This window comes from Pinus tabuliformis, chromosome Q, assembly GCF_031772625.1.
Source record: "Pinus tabuliformis cultivar Carrire ecotype Pingquan chromosome Q, CPIR1, whole genome shotgun sequence".
Lineage (NCBI taxonomy): Eukaryota > Viridiplantae > Streptophyta > Pinopsida > Pinales > Pinaceae > Pinus > Pinus tabuliformis.
This window is the reverse complement of record NC_142296.1, coordinates 1,210,579,610-1,210,603,045: the sequence shown is the minus strand read 5'-3', so window position 1 is coordinate 1,210,603,045 and position 23,436 is coordinate 1,210,579,610. Positions and strand designations below refer to the sequence as shown.

At 39.0% G+C, this 23,436-nt stretch overlaps 1 protein-coding gene across 1 annotated transcript in view; it reads right to left on the bottom strand.

The window, feature by feature from the left end:
* The window catches only part of LOC149224134 (Aldolase superfamily protein), a 182,946-nt gene that overhangs the window by 93,961 nt on the left and 65,549 nt on the right, over positions 1-23,436 (bottom strand). The window contains exons 7-10 of the mRNA XM_089386011.1: positions 4,305-4,385; positions 4,088-4,152; positions 3,481-3,550; positions 3,307-3,384 (exon numbers count right to left, since the gene is read on the bottom strand). Of these exons, the coding sequence (XP_089242137.1) occupies positions 3,307-3,384; positions 3,481-3,550; positions 4,088-4,152; positions 4,305-4,385 (294 nt within the window). The remainder of the gene's footprint in view (positions 1-3,306; positions 3,385-3,480; positions 3,551-4,087; positions 4,153-4,304; positions 4,386-23,436) is intronic.

Genomic DNA, 23,436 nt, shown 5'->3' with positions numbered 1-23,436 from the left:
TGGTTTCCAACTTTTTTTTTTTCATCTCATTCCATAGGGACTACCCCCATAGCTTGCTGTTGGGAGACAGCTCGAACGGAGTGGGCGGGGATCAAAGTGACAGCGCTCATCCTAAGCATTGTCGTTGTGCCTGTACAACCTGGGCAACAACAAGGTCGATTTCCATGGGGTTGGTTTGCTAACATGTTAAAAATATCAAACATGTTAAAAATTACAAACGTATTAAAAATATGGAAGCAAGCAAATTTGCAAAGCAACCCCCCTTAACCAAGCATTTAATCCTAGAAGCACTAACATATTTGATTAGGATATTTTAGTACACTAAAATTGAATATTTGCATGTTATATTTAATGCAATTTTGAATGTTTTAGCTTGATGTTATTTCCTTACTTGCAAATTTGTGAACTGTCAAACAAGACAGCAAGCAAAATTAAACGGTAACTCATCTAACCAAATAACAAATCGTAAAGTAAATCATATTTCCAATTAGTATATTTTAAGTACACTAAATTAAACTATTCATCTGCCATATTTTGTCAATATTTAGTTTTCATGTGTGCTCGTTTAGTTATCTTTATATTGCAGACTTTTACATTAAGCCTACGGGCCAGCAATATAAAACTCCTCCCTCCATCCATTAGACCCCATTATAAGGCATTGGTATTGTGTTGGTTTGAGCTAACTCATTGGAAGCCTTCCATAGCCTTGTGGTAGGAGTTTGGGCTTAAAGAGTGGGGATGTGGTGACCTTACCAAAACTAAATCCCTAAATTCTAACAATTGTAAATTAAACAGGAATCTATCAATTAAATAACACAGATACATACCTGGCTTCCACGTTTGAAGTCGATCTCGTGCTGTCGTAACTCCAAATTTGTTTCTGTTACCAAAATGACCAAATTCTTCCTACCAAACTGGGCACAATCTTGGTACCCAGCTCCAGAATACTTCAAAATTGAAGCACTCTGACCCCCGTGCCCAAAAGCTTCAAGAGCAATCGAAGCTTTACTCTCTGTTGTAAATTTCTCCTCTATCTCTCCAAAAAAACTCCAGAATGATTTCCCCAAAGCTCCTTGCTCTCCTTACTAGCAAAGGTTCCTTCACCTCTGCGTATTCGTTCAACATCTTATAAAAAGAATATTAATTTCTGTCAAATGGTGGTCACCTTTTTAGTGTTATAGAATTAATTTCGGGGTTTTCATAAGATCCACCGCCTCATCATGTTTCTTGCATTCAATCAAATCGGATGACATTATAACATAAGGTGAAGTCACTTTTAATTTTGACGGTTGGTGTTTTGATTTAATATAATGATATATAGTCATATAGTGTTTTAACATTATGATTTGAATACAATGTTTTAAATAATGTTTATTTTTATAACATATAAGATTTAATAATACAATTTTGGATTTAGCTTATGTAATCATTTAAAATATATTTTGGGTTATAAGTGTATTTGTGTAATACAATATAGTTATATATACTAGGTGGTAAACCTATGAATAAACTCAATATATTCACTATATATCTTAATATATATTCATTCTATTTATGAGAGTTAGGTATTTAATTAGCACCTTCGATAATTAATTCATTTATCCTATATTTAGACATTCTTCATGAGTAATTAGTATATATACTAGTGCAATGTATGTGATGCATGCATATGTAACTATCATATGCATACCTCACATGCATGCTAATATTGCTATGCTACTCGTGATTTGAGATGGGTCGTTACAGGGGACTTACGTCGAGGTGACAGTGGGCCTTTGTATTTTGTGTGCCAACCATAGCGAGTTGTACAGATCTTCAACAACTGCTAAACAGAGCGGTAATAATCTCACTTCCCTTTTCCTTGGAGTGCCTTCTAGAACTCAATATTCTAATTCTTCATTCATATTGCCTGGACTCCATTGCTATGCAAGAAGGGATTGTTTCAAGAATATAAGCAAATGTAATGGTCAATGGGAAAAATTGAGATAACGGCAGCCTGACCAATCTGAATTGCTTACTTGCATATCACTAATTTATGAATATTGTAGAATTGCATTTTCCTGGATTGCAGGGAAGACTGAAGATACATAAATGATTTCCAACAGATCACATAAATGGATGATGAAGCAAGCATAATGTCATTTAGTACGGCAGCCTGACCAATCTGAATTGCTTACTTGCATATCACTAATTTATGAATATTGTAGAATTGCATTTTCCTGGATTGCAGGGAAGACTGAAGATACATAAATGATTTCCAACAGATCACATAAATGGATGATGAAGCAAGCATAATGTCATTTAGGAAAAAGTTTAAAGTAATTTCCATTTATTATCAATAAAGTACTCGGAAAAAGAAGGTAAGAGTCAAGCAGTGATCAGGAATCTGTTAGCATTGACTGAATAAGGCCAAGCCCCTTACAGGGAAAATAGAATCCATCAACACAGATAAGTCGCAGTGCCTATCTACACCGAATCTATTATGATGTGAACAGGAATTGTTTCACTTTGATTGAGACTTTAAGCCGAATTATGAAATGAATATAATTTGATTTACAACATCGATACATTGCATATGGTAGTTTACTTTTGAGATAATAATATGATGTGATTCTGTCACATTATGATGTGAATATAATTTGATTTACAACATTAAAGCACCGCATATACGAGTTTACTTTTGAGCTTTAACATATTTACTAAATCATTTCTTCTATAATAAAATACATAATGTAAAAGAAGACTGCTTCTTATACCCAAAACCCTCTAACCTCTGTTTCTCATTCAGTTGTTTCACGCGTCTTATTTCTGGTAAAATAGTGTTATTCAACCTAGTTTTGATTCTTTCACTGGGAATATTTTCATGTATATTCAAATTTAAATTAAGTATCGTCTAACCCCTTTTCATCCAAATGAATGACAATCCAACAAGTCAGATGACACAATAAGAGGCAGAACTCATGAGTATTGTAAAAGAAGAATCCCTAGATAAGGAACTAGACACTTGTCATCTGTGAGATAAGTTGAAACTTCCAACTTTTAATCTACTGTCAGTACAGTGCTCTGTAAAAGTTAGCAATCAAGGATTATATAATGACAGCAACCAAGTTCTCAAAGAAGCTTTGGCATGTTTTCACAGCCTCTTGCTCCAAAAATACAATACATTATAATCACCAACTGGCAGGTTATTTGCCAAATTGAGAGAGTTTCTAGCATTTCTGGTCAACATGCTACAAGTATTCATCCTCTATGACAGGAATCACAATAGATGTCAAAGCACATGCACCATTAATTTTTGAACCTTACCAAAGCTATTCCAGGATCTTCTCCTCTTGAAAGGGCACTTTCTATCTCTGGATCACCAGAATGGTTACGAGCCCAATCCTGTGCAGGGAATAACATAAAGGTCAGAAAACTTTCATTAATTCCTAGAATACTCTAAAACATATCCTGGCTTTCGTCAAGGTCATTCAGTTCTACCCTGACACGACCAACAAAAATTTGTATGACAGATGAGCCTGCTTGAGCTGCAGCTGCTGCTTGAGGAAAACTGCCCAAAAATCATTGACAAGAAACATCAGACACAATATACAAACATGAGAAGTCCAACATATGCATGCCAAACAATTAAAAACCTCATCAGTATGCAAATCCTTATGGGAGTTTCTTAAGAAAGTACTGACAGAAATTCCAACTGAATCTGGTAAACATAAAAGTTTTATATGCATTTTCCATTCCTGCGTCAAGTATAAAAGTATTACTTGACTACATTTAAGCATAATTTTGTATTTTATTTTGTCATCAACATAGACAATATTCACTTACCAGTGTCCTATGACATCCTAAAATAAAGAATTTGAACAAAGAACAGAAGAATAAAATGGCACACAGCATATTGTACAAGAAAGTCACTAAAAAATTAAAACAAATTCTTTTGTCATGAGACCAGACTCCAGAGTAGCAAATGCCATGAGAACTCGAGTATTATAGTTGCTCATTTGTTTTCATGCATAAGGAATCAACAACTAATGTTTTGTAACATCAATCTTGAGATGGCACTCACCCTACCACTTTCACTTACAATTACCTGTAGACAAACGTTACATGAGTTTGGATGCCTTCGGCTTCCAGCAGTCTTGATGCTTCAATTCCCTGCAAGTCATAAATCAGTGATCAAACTTTTTGAAGACTTCCTTAAAAGGATTTGCATTGTTCTCTGTTTTCTGAAAGGAGAAAATACCCAAAGAATCTAAATGGCAGAGAATTTTGCAATAGAAGAATACGGGAAGGAAAAGCAAGCATACTTGCCAAGTTGCAGGAATTTTGAATAGTAGACGCTCCTGAGGTACCTCCACCTCCTCGTACAATTTCAAAAGTTCATGGACCTTTTCAAATAATTTAACAGCAAAATTTTAGGTTAGACTGCAAATCCTATTACATCATATATGAGAGCTTTTACGTTTACATCTTCGAATAGAAGTTCACAAAAAGCATTGCTCATGAAAGTTTGCAATAAATTTGTTTTGCAAATGTACCCATAAAATTATTGCTTAAAGCATTGGAAAGTTGTGTTTATGTTAGTCTCCTAGAATCAAAATTTTACAAAATTTTATTTCCTGATCCTTTGACTGTAGATTTGTGGAGTTCCATTTTTTATTTACAGCATAGAATGGTATTAAGTACTACTAATGTTGCGAATATTGGCATCGGGATAAAATCACCAAGGGTCCGGAAAACCAAAAAATCGTAAAAATCGGAAAACATCGGCTAGGCCAAAAAATCGTAATTTCAAGATAAAATCAGGATGTTATCAAGATGTTTGCAACACTTAGTTCAAAAAACATTATTTCCATTGCTAGAAAAATCTTATGTATCCCAGCTAGTATTAAGTTATTAACCACATAGAAGTGTAATCTGAGGCTCAGTTTTAAACATGGATGCATTAGAATTGAATGGGAAGGATGACAATACAAGCTCCATGAAGTTCTGACATTCCCAACCCACTTAGTATCTACTATCTCATGACATGGAAAATTTAATTTGAAAGGGGTATCTAGCGTTGATCACATGTTGCCTTTCCATGGAAGAGGAACCAAATGAACCACACCAACTAGGGATGTGGAAATTCTCCTGGACAAATAATCATTGGTGTTCTAAGATTTGCCAGTAAGTCTAGTACATGCCCAAATCATGGACGACATACTTGAATTAGAAACAAAAGCAGGGCCCATCAATATCAATCCCTGTTGTTATTCAGACAATCACGGTATGGAAATGGAGACTAGTTCACAACTACTGGACTAACTAATCCCACATAGTAATATGACCCCTGTTATTTTGGTAGAAAAGACAGATGTTCCATTCAACCTTGATAATGATTTGCATTCCTTGGCATCACGATATAAAAAAAAACGATTTATAATTGATGACACTATGACAAGTTACATTGAACCAAATGCTATACAACACTACAGCTACAATAGGTGTATTATCAAACAAGAATCTGAATCGAACATATACCCAAAAAATGTTTCAAACTTATAAAAGTCTTTACAAGTTCTAGGTCATGTTATTTGGCCTTACAAACACTTGCAGTATGTAACCTTTCAAACAGATACTAAAGGACTATTTCATCTATTCCTGTGCAGGTTAGTTCTGGTATTTTTGACAGAATTTTGATTTACAACAAAAATTGAAAATTGCATATAGAATCTGTCATAAAATCCTAAAAGATAACAAATTACACACTAAGAAATCCAAATATAGTTTAGAAAAGAAAGACATTGAGGATGTGTCTTCTTCGAAAAGACTCAAGAGAAGTAAAGCAGACACAGAAAAATCAGTATAATAACAGAATTGCCAACGCTCAAGACTTAAGTAGGATGAGCAAGCACAGATTTAACATTAGCCTTGGTTAACTGCTAAAGAAATAGATAATATTTTTGTTAAACCCTTGAAAGGTTGCAGATTGGAGGACAACTAAACCTCCACTCAACCTCAACCTCAACTGATTGTTAATTTAAATTTTTGTGAATAAAGGTGAAACCACAGGCCAACAAGTCGAAGGTTCAACCACTTTATTGAAAAGACCACTTACGTCAACCCAGCAGCTACAACATAATCAAAACCCTACAAGGGAGAAGGCCAGGTATGGCAAAGCCATCGTCCCCTTCCAGAATTTTACTCTGCCTTAGAAATCTACATAAAATGATTCAAAATTTCATTGTTTAACCATTAAATCTAAGCAATATGCAGAATTGCCACAATCCAAACCTGTTAAATTATGCCAGGTAGCACTCACAAATCAAACAGACCATAAATTTCCACCAATGCCCCATGCAAATAACAGTGAACAACTAAAAAATAAAAGCAACACACAATTGAATTGGCAAAAGATGGATCTGTTAACTATTATTGTTAAGAAATAGAACAAGCAAGACAAGAATTTGGCAGAGAAGGCTTTAAGCAATTCTCAACACCTGTATTCATATCATGACGTCAATAATATAGTACATGTATTTGACCACCTCTACATCTAGATCTCAATGACCAGTGACAACTCAAAAGAATGTGATCTTGAACTTTGTGATTGTCTAGGGACTAACAGTGTAATGACCCACCTATAAATAAAATACGAGTATTAGCATACATATGAGACCTCCATACGATAGCTACGTATGCATGGACCCGCATGCATCGCACTATATATAAGCTAGTTACTACAGGAGGAGATATAAATTAAGGTAATAAGTTAATACCTCACCAGAGTATCATATATATGATAAATCCTTAAAATCCACTGAAAATGTTAATTTTAATTTACAAATTAAAGTTTAAAATTTAAACTTCAAAATGAATAAACTAATAATATAAATTAATTAAAATTATAAACTAAATAAATCAAATTAATTCATCAAAATAATAAATAAACTTTATTAAATCAAATCTATGTATCCAAATAAAATCAACGAAATCAAATGAGATTTGATTTCATAAAGTTACACGCTATGAAACCGTATTCGCCGGAAATCCCTTGCGTGTCCGAATCCCACGAATCGGACACGATATGTTGGGGATTCGAATCCCAGAATGGGACACATTATAGCCCATGACTCATGAGTCAACAATCCTCATAGTCATCATCAGAATCAGCATCAATGTCCTCATCATCATGCTCCAAACCCTTAGCTCCTTGCCCACAGCTCAATGTATGCAAAATTGAAAGAGAGAAATGGTAAATGACTGAAAGAACAACGCCTTTTTAAGCCCGCGGGTTTCATTTTTTTGGGATTTGAATCCCAAAATCGGGACACGTTGTGTCCTAATGGGACACGTACATTTACCATTTCTCTCTTTCAATTTTGCATACATTGCGTTGTGGGCAAGGAGCTAAGGGTTTGGAGCATGATGATGAGGACATTGATGCTGATTCTGATGATGACTATGAGGATTGTTGACTCATGAGTCATGGGCTACCTATTGCCTTGAGGCTTGTATACCTGTAGTTGTTTTATATTTTCTATTTCTATTTGCCATTGCAGCATGGCCATTGCACTACATATGTAACACATTTTGATTTGATGACTTAATGAGAAAACTACAGTTGTCATTGTCTTTATCTTACTATCTTGTAACTATAAGTTGTCTTTCATTTATGAATCATGATTTATCATTTTATGTGACATGTATTTGAATTTTGTATGTACTATGCATGCTAATTGCTATAATGTTACTAACTTACTATTACTAACTTACTTTGTAAACAGTAAAACTAACATCTAGATGATCTATGTTTGAAATCAATGAATTTGTATCATTAATGAGAATTTGTGTAAGAAACATCTAATTTTTAATATATATATATAACGAATCCTACGTGTCTTGTTCCGGGGGGGTCAACGTGTCTGAATCCGACTCTTGAATCCCCGTATCCTACGAATCTTGAATCCCCGTGTTAGGTGGCTTAGGTTACACGTAACAAAATATTGACACGAAGATGGGAGGAAGGCGGTGGACAGGGAATTAAATAGAAGGAAGGAAATCTTGAGAAGGGGGAGGAGGAAAAACAAAGAACAATTTTAAGACAAAGATACAAACACCCTTGAGTCTTGATTGTACTGGAGTTTTTGGGCACGGGGGATCAGGTTGCTTCGATTGAAAAGCATTCTGAGACTCCTAGGTTGTACCCAGTTCGGCAGGGTGGTTTTGGCCGTTTTGGTAACGTAGCCGGGACAATAACTGCAGCCAGGAAAAAATTACAACAAAACAATTGCAATAGAGCAAGCAGGTTGGTATTCATTAGTTAAATTATTTAAATTCTGTGTTAAATCACATATTTTGATATTTGAATTTTAGGTTCTTACAAACAATCTAACATTCACCCCATCAATCACAAGTTTGAATAATTATATGAATAAGGCAACATGAACTAATGCATAAATTGGTATCATTCTTATCTTCAATTTGAAACTTCTGAACTAAGCTTCAATGAAGATATGCCTGAAAAACCATCAATATGAATGTTGAATGGTTCATTTGAACTGAACATTGAAAGGGAGTAGAATTTCTAGAAGTAAACCATTGCCATGTCTGAACATTCTGTAATGACTTAATCATTTGATCGTTTTCCAAGTAATTTGGCTAGAAGAAACTAGCATCTTCTGCTCATCTGGTGAACAAATGGGATCACCATTCTACTATCAGTGAACAAATAGGATCACTAAAGCTCTCTCTGTATTTAGACACAATTAGGTACCAAACAACATCCCAAGGAATAGTTGAAGAGCAATGAGAGGATTCTAGATTCCATGCTAGATCTTCCCAAATATGTCGATTTGAAGAGACGGATTGAAATTGATTGAATTCTAGATATCTTGTTGAGGAAACCAGTTGCTATGCTGAAATTTCCAAATGTTGATTGAATTTTGATATTATGATTGATAGGATTTCTAAACTTGAAGTTGTCGAAATTTCTAAGTATTATCCATTAGAAATTTATCTATATTCTTTGGTTTATTTCGCCTACTTGTTTAATTACTAACAAGTTAGTTAACCATATAAACACTGAAATAAACACAATACAGTCTCAACCATCTACAGATCAACAAGTTGAAAGAAATAGACAAACACACAAGGGACACCGTTATTTTTGGACAATCGTCCTCGGAAAAACCCAACTTGGGAAAATCGATGCAACTGTTCTGAGGGTTTTATTATTAAGCATCTTTTCTGGAGTGCACTGGGTGCCAAACTGGCTCACCCGAGAGAGATAAAAAATCTGGCAGTAATACCTCTCTTCGGAAGCAAATATTCTGAAAGTCCGCCCCACGAAACCCTCTCCAGCACAATCTAAAGCATTGCGTCAGCCTAAAACCCTCTACGTCAGCCCTCTGAGGCTCTGCGCAGCCTCTCTGTTCCTATGCGTCACTTTTGCAGCGCCTGCGTCACTTTTGCAGCCTCTGCGTGGATGACGCAGGCCCTTTTAGCCTCTGCGCAGTCACTGTTGGCCTCTACGTGGCTCCCTTTGGCTCTGCGTCTGCCTCTACCTCTGCGCTGATCTTCCAGCACTATCTCTGCCTCTCTGCCTCGTACTTACTGCCCCTCGCTGCAACTCTGATCACTGGTTCAATTTCTATTAGCAAACCCCGCTCTAGAAAATTGAACTAATTGATCACTCTGGTGTATCTCCAACTAACCCTCAAGCCTCCTCTTATACTTCTTCTGTTGAGTCTTCAAAGGTTGAGATTACATCTCCAATCAACGGCTAAGATTAGATTTGGCTTGATCCATGACTTTTGGAACCTTCTAACTCAGTTTTATATTAATACCCATTAATATTTTATTTTTCCTAAGTTTAGACTTAGGAACTCCATTAAAAATATTAATTATTTTAATATCTCCCAAACTGTTAGAATCTGCCCAAACCATTTCTGGGCCTTGGAGATCTCATGTGCTTTAACCTCTCCACCAATTTTCATGGCTAGAGCACATCCGATGCTACCCCAAATCAACACTCCCTTTTAGCGAGGAATGTGCTCTAGTAATACTCCACCACTGCGTATCACACTGACTATATGGCATCGGTACAGTGATGCTAGGCCTTCCTACCCAACATCCTCTGCACTATTGCATCCTGTATTGTTGCCCATGGCTCTGCCACTGCCACTACTACATCTGTACAACAGCTCCCTCTGCATCTGTGCTGCTACTGGTCCTTTCTCCCAACACTGCAGTTCTCTCTCATCATGTTGCATCGTGCCGACCATAGCACTACCACTGCTACTATTGCGCTGCAACTCAGTTACTGAGAAGTAAGTAATTGATCCACCCAACTACTGACATCTTTGTCAGGCTAGAAACCATCCTGATGCTAAAGCTCTCTCTATTGCTATCATGTGCTCCCTCTGTTGCCTTTGCGCTGTTGCAACAACCCTGTGCCTCTTGCACTACTGCAAACCTCTCTGTGCCATCATGCACTGTTGCAACCTCCTTTGTGCCTCTCGCACTGCTGCAAGCCTCTCTGCACTGCCAGGGACTACTGCACTCTAGCACTCTCTGTCACTTCATCCACATCCACATCTACCGACATCCGCCATCTTGAAACTGTCACTTCAGGGCTCCCGCAACTGGATATGTTCCAAGAGTTTGGGTACTTCAAGGATCCTGCCCCTCATCACCTGCAGTCTTCCTAACTACAGCTCGATGTCTCCCCACCTCTTCTCTAGAGGTATATGAGCACTCATGGCACAATCGTCATCATCCTCTACATCCTTTTCTGCCTTCACTGGCGCTGCCTTGGAGTCAAATGCCTCTCCCTTATTCTTCATCGGAAACTGGTTTGCATAATGCCCCAATTCCCCAAAGTTGAAGCACTTTATCTTGGAGAGGTCCTTTTTCTTCCTCTTCCCCTGTTGCCCCGCAAATGCCAGAGCTACATCCTCTTCCTCCTCTTTCTTAACCCGAGATCATTTGTTGCTACTTCCCGTCTTGGTCAGTCGTCTGATCTCTTCTTGGCGAAGAGCTGCCCATAGTTCTTCTCAATCTGGAAGATGCTCTCTGCCCAAAATGCTTTGGACAAACGTCTCCCACTCCTCGAAGACTGCGTTTAGGGCAGTCCTCACCATTAACTCCTGATCCGGCGTGGCCCCTATGGAAGTTAGTTGGTCCCGAATCTCCTTCAATCTGTTGAGGAAGTGATCTACCTGCTCCCCCTTTTGCATCTGATATGACCGCAATTGATTCTCCAGTAGCATCTTCCTCTGCACGGAAGTGCCCTGATACAATGTCGTCAAGGTGTCCCACATTTCCTTTGTCGTATTCTTCTCGGCAATATGCTAGACCACATGATCCTTGACCCCATCAAGGATTATGCATTTCGCCTTGGCCATTGCATCCTCATACCTTTCATTGTCAGCTTGGTCGACTGGGATAGCCACGGTTCTCAAGGCGAAGTCCTTGATGCATTTATCTCAATGTTTTAAAACTCCGACTCGGCCGAGGGTCGACTCCGACTCCGACTCTGACTCGGTATCGACTCGGCCGGCTCGATTGCAATGACTCGGTCGTTGTAAAAATATATTAAATATTTATTTTTTATAAAAACACATAATTTTAAAGATTTTCATTCATGTTTCCAAACACACAGCATTTAGATATAGATAGAAGACAACATATGATCAAAGTAGGCTCATGAATATATCCATTATATCAAAATGGCACCCAGTGCACTGTCCAATACATACACGATGATGATATAGAGATCAAAACAAAAACACATAACCAAGGAGGCTATAAATGGCCTCCACAACAAAAGTCTATGACCAGTACTACTGGCTACTGCTAGAGTTGCCAACATCATCTAGCTCAGTGTTACTTTGGAGTGAGAGCGAAAGTGGGGAGCGAGAGCGAAAACGGGAGCGGGAGCGATATTTTCAAAAGCTCCTGGTTTGGGAGCGAATCCCATAGGAGTTCGACAACCAATGTCACTAACATCAAGGTACATAGAGGGATTGGTGCTCTTGATTAAATACGAGTTCCATACCTTAATACATGACAAAATTCAATGGAAACATTGCAATCCTCCAATCCTGAAATCCTGAAAAACTGATAAGTCTGCTGGATTTTGAATGAAATTTAAAATTCTACTTTCTCCATATGAAATCCAATGAGGCCGGAACCACTCTCAAACATCCTGAGTCATTTCATGGTAATGTTAAAAATTTAAGTAAAAGGATGAAAATGAAAATTAAGGAGAATGTCACTTTTACTTTAAGAATTTAACATTACCATGAAATTTGAATAGCATATCAATACTAGGAGAGGGGAATGGACCCCAAATAGCATTTAACTAATTTAGAAAACACCTTGGAGTCCAAACCAATCAGCAAACACTTCAAAATTTCATTAAAAAAATGACAAATCGCTGTTTTGATGGGGTTATGGGCCGCAAGTTATGACTCGGCCGAGTTGGCTGACTCGGCCTCCCGAACCGTTTCCTCCACCGAGTCACAATTTTGGGCATTGAAACGGATCAACTCAGCCGTTTCCGTTTTGAATCGGCCGAATTTTAAAACTATGGTTTATCTAGAACAGACAGGATCCTGGCCTTCCAGATGACAAAGTTGGACGCCCCGTCCAGCCTGTCCTGATCCTTCAGTCCATTCATGGCCATCTCTTTTCTCTTCTTTTCGACTCCTCTGAGTCTCTACTTCCCACCTGGAAGTTCTTTCTTTGACTCCCTCTGAGTCTCTACTTCCCTCCTAGAAGTCCTGCCAACTGTCAAATTGCACCTCTCCGATCTCCTATGCACCTACAACACTGAACTAGATTTCTTGGCTAGAAATCTGTCTAGATAGCGACTCCCTCTACCTTGGTCTTGCCCCGTTAGGTACTCTTCTGTCTCGGCAGCAACAGCACCCCACCAGCTTCACTCCCCACAATCTGCCCATAGCTTCCTATGCCCCAGCCACTGAAGGACTGAGCCTCTAGGCTCTGCACAATCCCGGGAAGGTTGATTTGCTCCCTTGGCCAACTGCGTCAACCCTCCTGGTCTCTGCGTGGCTCTTCCTGAGCCTCTTCTGCCTTCCTCTACCTCTGCGCTGGCCTCTCTCTAGCTTGAACTGATGACACAGGCCCTCCGCATCAACCCTTCTCTGCTACTCTCTGCCTAGGAACAGCGTCTGTCACTAGGGACAATTATTTCTACTGTAAATTCTCTGATTCAACTGGCGCCTTCAGCTCTCCTGTGATCTACAACGCTCTGATACCATGTTGAAATTTCTAAGTATTACCTATTAGAAATTTTATCTATATTCTCTGGTTTATTTCGCCTACTTGTTTAATTACTAAAAAGTTATTTAACCATATAAACATTGAAATAAACACAATACAGTCTCAACCATCTACAGATCAATAGCTGAAAGAAATAGACAAACACACAAGGGACATCGTTATTTTTGGACAATCGTCCCCGGAAAAACCCAACTTGGGAAAACCGGTGCAGCAGTTCTGAGGGTTTTATTATTAAGCAGCTTTTCTTGAGTACACTAGGTGCCAAACTGGCTCACCTGACAGAGATAAAAAATTTGGCAGTAATACCTCTCTTCAAAAGCAGATATTCTAAAAGTTTGCCCCATGAAACCGTCTCCAACACAATTTGAAGCATTGCGTCAGCCCTCCTGGCCTCTGCGTCAACCCTCCTACCCCTCTATGTCACTTATGCAGCCTCTACGTGGATGACACATGCCCTTCTAGCTCTGCGCCTGCCTCTCTGCCTCTGCACTGGTCTTCCGGCACTATCTCTGCCTCTCCGCCTCGTACTCACTACCCCTCGCTACAACTTTGATCACTAGTTCGATTTCTCTTAGCAAACCCCGCTTTAGAAAATCGAAGTGACTGATCACTCTGGTGTATCTCCAACTGACCCTCAAGCCTCCTCTTATACTTTTTCTGTTGAGTCTTCAACGGCCGAGATTACATCTCTAATCAACGGCTAAGATTCGATTTGGCTTGATCCATGTCATTTAGAACCTTCTAACCGAGTTTTATACTAATACCCGTTAATATTTTTATTTTCCTAAGTTTAGACTTAAGAACCCATTAAAAATTAATTATTTTAATTTCTCCTCCACCGGGTAGAATTTCCCCAAACCATTTTTGGGTCTTGGAGATCTCATGTGCTTTAGCCTCTCCACCAATTTTCATGGCTAGAGCACATCTGATGCTACCCCAAATCAACAGAAGCTTGACTATCATCATTGATATTCCTCCCTATCAAGTGCAAGGCAAGAAGTATGTAGAAGTGATCCGGATTAGATCATTACACTGTTTGTCATCCATCTAAATGCTTTTAGAGTGGAAAAAGTGGAGGAATCATCTCACAAGACTGTTTTTACTGGCGGGACCTAGTTTGGCAAAACAGGGTTTGAAACCTTCCAAGAACGTTTTGAGGCATCAAATGACATTTTTTGTAGGTAAAACTTTGTTGCTTTAGCACCACACCTTCTCATGCTATTCTACACAAAGAGACCTTTCCATTGGCTCAAGAATTGCGTCAATTGGAGTCCATATGCGAAAGTTAAGTCACTCAGAAGTTGACCTTCCTATTTTCAGCACCATAATTCGAAAGGATGCCACGTCAGCCCCCATTATTCATGAAAAAGGGGCTAGCCACGTGATTATGATGTAGAAAACTCTAGAAGCCTCGATATTGTAACTTTAGCTGAGTTGAGGTAGTCAAACCTAACCACTAGTAGGCTATCAGGCTGTGTTATGACCGGGACACTAGGAGGAAAAAGGATTTCATTCTTTCGAGTGTATTTGTTCCATAGCTGAGCACAAATAGTCAAGAGGGATAGGAGATAAAACACACAGAAAGGATTTGTGCATTGTAGCATCCCATGGGCCACAAGCCATACTTCTTTGTACTCGTATCCATATTTCCATTCAGAGAAAGAGAGCGGAGCGACCTCACCTTCCAGTTGGGTTTTTCTCCCGAAAGGGTTTCCCAGAGCATATCTTGTGTGAGCTTTTATTTTGTCGTTCTTTATTTTCTGCATAATTTTAATTCGCATGCATGCACTATTAACAATAAGTCTGCAGATCTAGAAATCTAATAAAACTGTAGTAGTGTAGAACTTCATATTTTAAATATAATTTTATCAGATTTGTTGTGACGAACTGTCTAGTAGAATATCCACGACAGTTTACAGATCGTATTAGTATTAGAGCAGGGTTCTTTCGGTATTTTGTGGAGATTTGCAAGGGATCTAGAGCGGATGGGCAAAAACTTGAAAAATGCTAATCATCGCTGATGAATCTGTGAATAACCTTCGTGATCCTGCAAAGGAGAGGTTTTCGCGCGTTGGAACAAGAAGTCATTGATATAAACCATAATGTAAATCTCCTCATGGCAAACTTGAGCAATAAGCTTGGGATATTTGGAGAAGATGGGGGTTCAAATGCAGAAGGGGAATCAGGAGATCGGGAAGAAAAGGAGAACCAACCAAAGAAAGAACCAAGAAAAGATCAACCCAATTCGAGTGTCATTAATCCTTCACAGCCCCTGTTTAAAATGGAAGCAAAGGTCGATATCAAGTCGTACCACGGCAAGATCAACGCTCTGAAGCTGAATCAATGGTTGCAGTAACTAGAAGTGTATTTCAACATCCATCAAATTGAGGAATAACAGAAGATCTCATTTGCATGGCTGAAATTAGAGGGTCATGCACTGACTTGGTGGGAGAGCCACACAGAGACCCTGAGGTTGGAGGGAGAGCCTCTAGTGACTAAGTGGGAGGACTATAAAACCCTCATTAAGTCACAGTTTTATCCTATTGAGTACGTAGAGGACCAGTGGATCTGGTGGCACTACTTCAAGCAAAAGTCGAGGCAAAGCATGCAACAGTACACAACGGAGTTCAAAAAGATGGCCATAATGTTGGGTATCCCTAACGAACCCAGATGCACTCCTTAAGTATTTGGGGGTATATACACCGCCATCTGTGGGAGCAAGTGATGTTCAAGCCCAAATCAATGGACAAGGCTTGTGTACAAGCACAGTACCTGGAGAACATAGGCCTGGCGAGAGCACAATCAAGTGGATCGAAGCAAAAAGAGCAACAAGACTCTTCTAAGCAGGAAAGAAGAAGCAAAAAGGAGGAAAAGATAAAAAGACGACAACCACCACACACCAGTGGAAAGATCCCGGCAACCACTGCAACATTAACAGTCATACATATAAGTGTTGGAAGTTGCATCTAGAGCTAAACCCAAAGAACAAAAAGAAAGACAATAAGAATAAGAATCTCGTGGCCACTGATTCGAGCAACCAAGTTGAAAGCAACTCGGACATGGATGAGAAGATCGTTTGTACGTAAGTGCAGAAGGAGGTGAATTTAAGGTTTTTCTCTTTCAACAACAGAAAGAGAAAGTAATTACCAAACTCTTCAATATAAAGATACAAATCAAGAAGACAAAGATTGCTGCTCTATTTGCAGGCGAATCTCATTGCAACAAAGTTGGTCAAGAAGATGGGATTGGAAGTTCGTGATCATCCAAGTCCATATCCATTGGGATGGGTAAATGAGGATGCAGAGTTGAAGGTAACAAAACAGTGCAAAATTAGATTTGCTATTAGTGTTGATTTTATTGATGAGGTAGAACTAGATGTGGTTCCCCTTTATGTATGTGGAGTTGTGTTTGGGAGTCCCTACATGTACATGCGAGATGCAATATTCATGTAGAGAGCCAATCAATATCAGCTCATCAAGGATGGAAAATCGTTCATGATCAACACGCGCAAGGGCAAGTCGAACACTTCGCTGGTAAGTGCCAACCAAGCCAAGAAATTGATCAGTTCCAGCAAGAAGTATGTTTTGTTGTTTTTAAAAGAAAATCAGTCTGTAGAAGAGTCAGTAAGAAGCAAGGCATCCCTGGAGGGGTGTACTAAGAAACATAAAAAGAAACTAGAAGAATTGCTCTAGGCATATAGGGATGTGTTTCAAGAGCTTAAATGGTTACCATCAACGAGGGAAGCGGAGCACGAGATCTAGCTATGGTCGGATTCCCCATTACCAAACATATTGAAGAATGTAACTAGTGTCAGTCTTCATAATTGTATTTGTCAAAAGAAAGAAAAATATTTTTTTATTGTAAAAGAAATTGACTTATTAAAGCATGGGTTTCATGCTTGGGTCAATGGTCAATAGGTTAAAGCACCCATTGAGTACTCTAAGATTTTCTGAGTCAAAGTCAAAGTCATTATGTAAGAGACCCTTCTTGGGTTCATTGTGTCAAAGAAAGAAAATGCTTTAATGTCAAATATAAAGTCTTGTTTCTCCTCCATCAAGTTGGCCTTGTCTACTATCAAGTCGGCCTCTTCCACAGTGAAGTTTGTTGAAATGTAACTAACATCGGTCTTCATAATTGTACTTGAGTCATGACTTGATGTTATTATTGATGTATTTGTCAAAAAGAAAAAGAAAAGAAATATTATTTGTAAAAGAAATTATTTATTGTGAATTGGGCTTCTTGCCCATAGATTTATTGTCCTAGGTCCAAGCACCCATTAAGTGCTCTAGGGGTCATGGTAAAAGGTCAAAGAGTCAAGGTCATGATGTACTAGCCTTTGGAGGGCTCATGTATCAAGAAAGAAAAATAATTATTGTAATTCATTGTGTCTAGAAGCCTCCAAGAGATGGGTCGGCCTAAAGAGGCCGAATCCGCCCTCAAGGAAGCCTATACAAAGAGGAGCCTCCTCTCATTTGATACACATGTGCATCAAGATACATCTCTGATCCAAGCAAAGAAGATAGAAGAGGTCTGATCCAGCAAGAAGAGGAGTGAAGTTTTGAGGAGGTCAGCGAGGAAGTAGATGGAGCGATTTTTTGTCTCTGCCTACCCGCACGTGCGAGATTGTTGGAGGACCTAGGGTTTCCTCAGTCCAGATTTTACAGAGTTATTGTTTGGGGTTTGGCTAGCTCATCTCTTGGAAGGTTTGGTCTTGAGTCAAGGTCAAGGTCTAGCATTAAAATTTTATAAGAAGAGATTTTTGTGGGTTTTCCTCTCTGAGGTTTTGGCCCTAGCTAGCAGCCTACATCTGGTGTTCTTGTGTTTGCATTGTGATCTTCTTATTGGAATTTGTCTTGATGATGAACAGAATTAAATAATGATGAAAAATGTCCTAATATAAATCACAAGAAAATGTGAAGGATTAAAGAGAAATCAGTTAATAAATTCTCTCTCTGCTCTAGATTTCTCAACATGGTATCAGAGCTAAGGCTTTGATCAGAGGGCTGAAAGAAGATCAGTTTGGCGCCATTTCATCTCAAGGAAATCATCTACCATAGACAGAATTTGTGGAGGAAAATAGATCAAAGTTCTGGGCATGATTACCAGCACTAATTGTAGATACAAGGCTGCGGACCCATCTAGAAGAGCAAGGGCCTAAAGAGGCCTATTCATAAAGATCCAAAAGGCTAGACTAACAGATCAAGGGAGGCCGAACTTCATGGTGGAGGAGCAAAGGTAGAAAGAGACCTCACAAGGTCTGCAATCTCCGAATTTTCTGAACATCTCCTATCTCTGGTATGTTTGAGCTTTATTCAAGGTGTGTTCTGAGTTTTGTAAGGCATTTAAGGCCTATCTATTATCGACTTCAATAATCCTAGAAAGGCACCAAGCCTTCTATCAAAAGTGTGAAATTTTGGAGTATTGTTCTAGGCATAAATGTCACATTAATAGCCCTAGAACGACAGTCAATAAACGAACCAAAATTCTCACTCTACTTCTGTGCATAAGGAGATCCAAGGCAAAATTAAGGGTTTAGTACCAAAGTTTTGAAGCAAAGTCTCATTGAAAATGAAATCCTTACCCTACTTCTGTGCATTCAAAGAAAGATCTGATCACGTTTTGCAAAGTCAAATCCGAATTGGAGAAGCCGAGATTTTGAAGTCTCAAGTCTATCATTTTTTTAAAGAAATCGAAATTGTGAGCACGTTTGTGAAGGAGCCGAAAGCACTATTTGAAAGAGGATATACCTGTGCATTATAGAGATTCAAGAGCAAGGGTATTGTTGAGCTTAAGCCTTGTTCTACACTTGTGCATAAAGAATACCATAGTCCGAGTTATGTACAGGAAACATTGAATCTACCAAGTCATCGAAGTTCTGAGCACAAAAATAGAAGATCCGAAATTAAAAGGCTACAAGGGAGTCGAGACTCACTTCACCCACAGTCATAATCTTATCAGCATACTCCCATAACATGTATAGTGTTATAGATCCATGAAGAAATAACAAGTCTGTGAATAAAAGACGAGTTTTTGAGCATACATATAGAGTGAGTTGACCTGTGGAGTGACATAATAGACAAGGATCTGTGGTCCATAAAAGTATGGAAAATATGTAGTAAGCACATATATACAGTCCAAACCTAAACATCAGTTAGTGAGTCAACCTTAATTGGAAATGTACATCTATTTGATTTTGATCTTACGGTGGTGTTTTTGGAATTTTTGAATGTAGCCCTATAAAGTTATCAACAAGAACAAGGGTTTATAAATCAAGGGCATAGAAATTTAATTGGTCACATTGAGAAAGAAGCAAACTACAGGCTATGGTGAGGTCTCAACATTATGACAGTAAATTAGTGCTAGTTAATTTTGTTGATAGACACTCTAAGTCGACATTTTGAAGAAAACTCTTGGGCATTAGAAAAATTGTTGCACCTATAGCAGTCAGCTCTGTGGGACCTATGCATCACAAGGTTACAAGCAGAGTAGCAAGACGTTGGAAGCATCTTTTGAAGGAAGAAAATTTGTTCCATCATGGGAAAGGATTATTGTTACATCAGTGGTTGACAACAAGATAAGTTTTGTCGACAGCCATTGTCAACATCTTGGAAACTTCAAGAAGTTCTTGGGTAAATGGTATATCATTGCAGGCAGTTATCCAGATCTGTACATCACCAATGAACAAGCAAAAGAACTATAGTATATTGATCTTGAAGCAAGAAAAGATAAGCAGATAAATGCAGTAGAAAACACCTTGAGTTGATGTACATCTTGAGGAAAAACGATGAAGCAACCATGGAATCTGGAATAACAGGTCTTGTTGTTGCACAGATTGTACAGGCACCGCGATAACCGCTCAGAGCGGGGGCTGTCACTCTGATCCCCACCCACTCTGTTCTAGTTGTCTCCCAACAGCAGGCTGTTGATTTGGGGTAGCATTGGATGTGCTCTAGACCTCAAATTTTGCAGGGAAGCTTGGGCACATGCATTCCAAAGAACCCAGAGACGATTATATTAATATAATTCATATTATTAATAGGGCTCCTAAGTCTAAACTTAGGAAAAATAAATTATTAATGGGTATTAATCTAATGGTGGGTGTAACTTCTAGAAAAAGACGGAGATCAAGTCAAAATGGTCTAAGCCTTTGATTAGGAGTTAATCTAGGCTGTTGGTTATCCAACAGGAAGATATAAGAAGGGGCTTGAGGGTCATTTGGAAAACGCACCAAGACAGATCAAAAAATCGATTTTTTGAAGTGAGAAGTTCTCAGGAGGAAAATTCGAATGAGGAGATTTCTTACAGCAAAGGGGCAGAGATAGCTTCCGGAGAGAGTGATTTTCTCAGCCGAAGAATCATCAGTAGAGAGAGGCAGAGAGTAATCCAACAGTGGCAGCGCTGAGCCAGAGGGGCTGACATAGAGCCATGCAAAGGCAGCACAAAAGCCAGTAAGGATTCTGAAATTTGCAGAGGGAAATCAAGTTTTAGAAGCCAGGCGCTGGGGTGTGAGACAGGGAGGTAGAAATCGAATATCCTGGGTAGCAAATCGACCAGCTAGAGGAGTGATGCAGTCCCCAGAGAGCTTGATGTTGGGCTGACACAGATATTGCACAAAGGCAGCCAAAAAAGTCGGGGGCAATCAGTGTGGGGCTGGATCAGTCAGGATTTCCAGTGATAGTGTGAGGTAACCTCACAATTTTTTCTGCCAGTATTTCTCTCTGTAACTAAATAATCCTGTGAGGTATTTAGAGAAATATTCAAAATTTGCTACTGCTTAATAATAATAAACCCTCAAAATTGTTCCACCGGTTTTCCCGCATTGGGTTTTTCCGGGGATCTTTGTCCTAAAATAACAGTGTCCTATGTGTTTGTATTTCCTTGCTCAATTTCTATGTTTCAGAATCATATTTAATTTGGTGTAGGCTGCTTTAGTAATTTGTTTCAATATTCCAAGAAGAAATCTTAAATAAGTTTGTAATGTAATTTACAATTTAGGTGAAGTACATTCAGTTGGTTGCAGTAGGATTCCTGAGATTGTTACATCTAGGAAATTCCACATGGTATCAGAGGTTTTGATGTGAAACAGGAAGAGCAGATCTAGCACTGAAGTAAGGGCCAACTTGCTGCAGCAAGCAGCAGTTCGAATCCCCTGAGAGATTGCACAGTTCGAGCCAGGAGGGCTATATTTTCGAGGTTGTCTCTCTCTGAGTGAGTCAACAGAGAGGTAAGACTGCCAGATGAGAATTTGCCAAGGCAGAGGGAGCCACGCTGAGCCTCAGCGCAGAGCTAGAGGGACGCAGTCTTCTGCAAGCTGAGTGTTGGGCAGAAAAGTCGTTGAAGAAGGAAGCAGATCGCCTACTCAAGGAATACTTCCTCAGTGGTTTCTTACCGAGGAAATCAGTGTTTCTTATTTGGTAGGCAGCAAAGGAGAGCAGACTTACAAGCTCCATCAAGGAATACGTAAGCCATCCTAGAGGTTATGCAGTAGGGAGAAAGAGGGAGTTGTTCGACAGTTTTCGGAGGATATGACAACCAATGGCTTGAGGGATCAGTAAAAGTTGGACAGAGCATCCATCTACGTCATCTGGAAGGCTAGAATGTCTTTCCTTCTAGATGAGCATGCCCTCAACACGTACATAGACAATGTAGTGGCTAAACATGCAGATGCAGATCCGTTAAAGAAGTACAAGGCTGAGATGGCGAAGGCCAAGAGTATGATCCTAGATGGAGTCAAGGATCATGTGGTGTGCCACGTTGCTAGCAGAGCAATTGCCAAGGAAATGTGGGATGCCTTGGCCACGTTGTACCAGGGATCTTCCGAGTAGCGGAAGATGTACTTAGAGCAGAAGCTGAGATCTTCTCAGATGCAGAAGGGAGAGTGTGGATCCATTCCTCACGAAGCTGAAGGAGACCCGTGATGCATTGTCAACTACGGGGCATACACCTCAAGGTTCAGAGTTGGTTAGACTAGCCCTCAATTCTGTCTCGAATGAGTGGCAAGTCTTTTTCCATAGTATCTGTTATGTAAAAAATTAGTTAGTTTAGGTTTATTATTTGATTTTAGGTTAAATCAAACGAAAGAGCACAATCATAAGATCATGCCCTTTTCCCAAAGGGTGCCCATGGCGATATATAAGCCAAGAACCCCAATGTAAACAAGCATCATCTGTCTATTCATTTATTAAAAAAAAATATATATATATATATATATTTATGTTTATCAAGAAGTTTTCACTTCATCTGGTATCAGACCCGTCGAATCCTATCGCCTGTACTGGGTTCACGCATCTGTCCGCTGCCATACTTCACTGTGTGTATCACCATTCTGTCCGTTGTATTCCACGGACCCTTTCCGCCCACAGTTGTCGTCTACTGTCTGCTATCCCTGACCACCCGTCCACTGTTTTTTTCCACCACTCTCAGTTGCATAAGCCACCAATCCCTATCCACTCTCTTCTGTTGTCCCTGTCCCTGCCGCTCCTTTCCGTTATTGATATTCCCATTCCAATTAAATGTGTTCACATTCTATTAACCTCGAGTCATCAGTCAAATGTAACGATCCATTGTACCCCCGTCCACAGTCCTCTGCACTTGCCCGCAGTTTGTGGCATACCAGTCCCCATCTTCCGCGCTGTCCAGACTTACCCCCATCAGCTTCCGCCCTTCCGCCTGTCGTTTTTTTTGCTGCCGTCATTTAAGATCAAACCTGCAGCAAGTTCCGTGTGACCTGCGGCTGCGTGGAAAACATCTGCGGTGAGTTCGAAGTGTTACCTGCTCTAAGGAGGTGACCCGGCCAACAGACGTGACAGTCAGCGAAACTATATAATATATATACAACGTCCAATATATATTCAAATATAAATAACATTTCTTTGTATATATAACGTGAAATATATATAAAACGTTAATTTATATATAATATATATGACATATATATAATTATATTATATATTATATATAATACATATAATTTAATTAATTAAATTTATTTTAATTAATTAAAAGTTACATATATAAAAGTTAATTTAATTAATTAAATTTATTTTAATTAATTAAAAATAATAATAATAATTTAAGCTGGCAGATAAATACACGCCCCCACAAACTCGCTCAATGTCGACAATGACAATGGCGGATTTCCAAAAA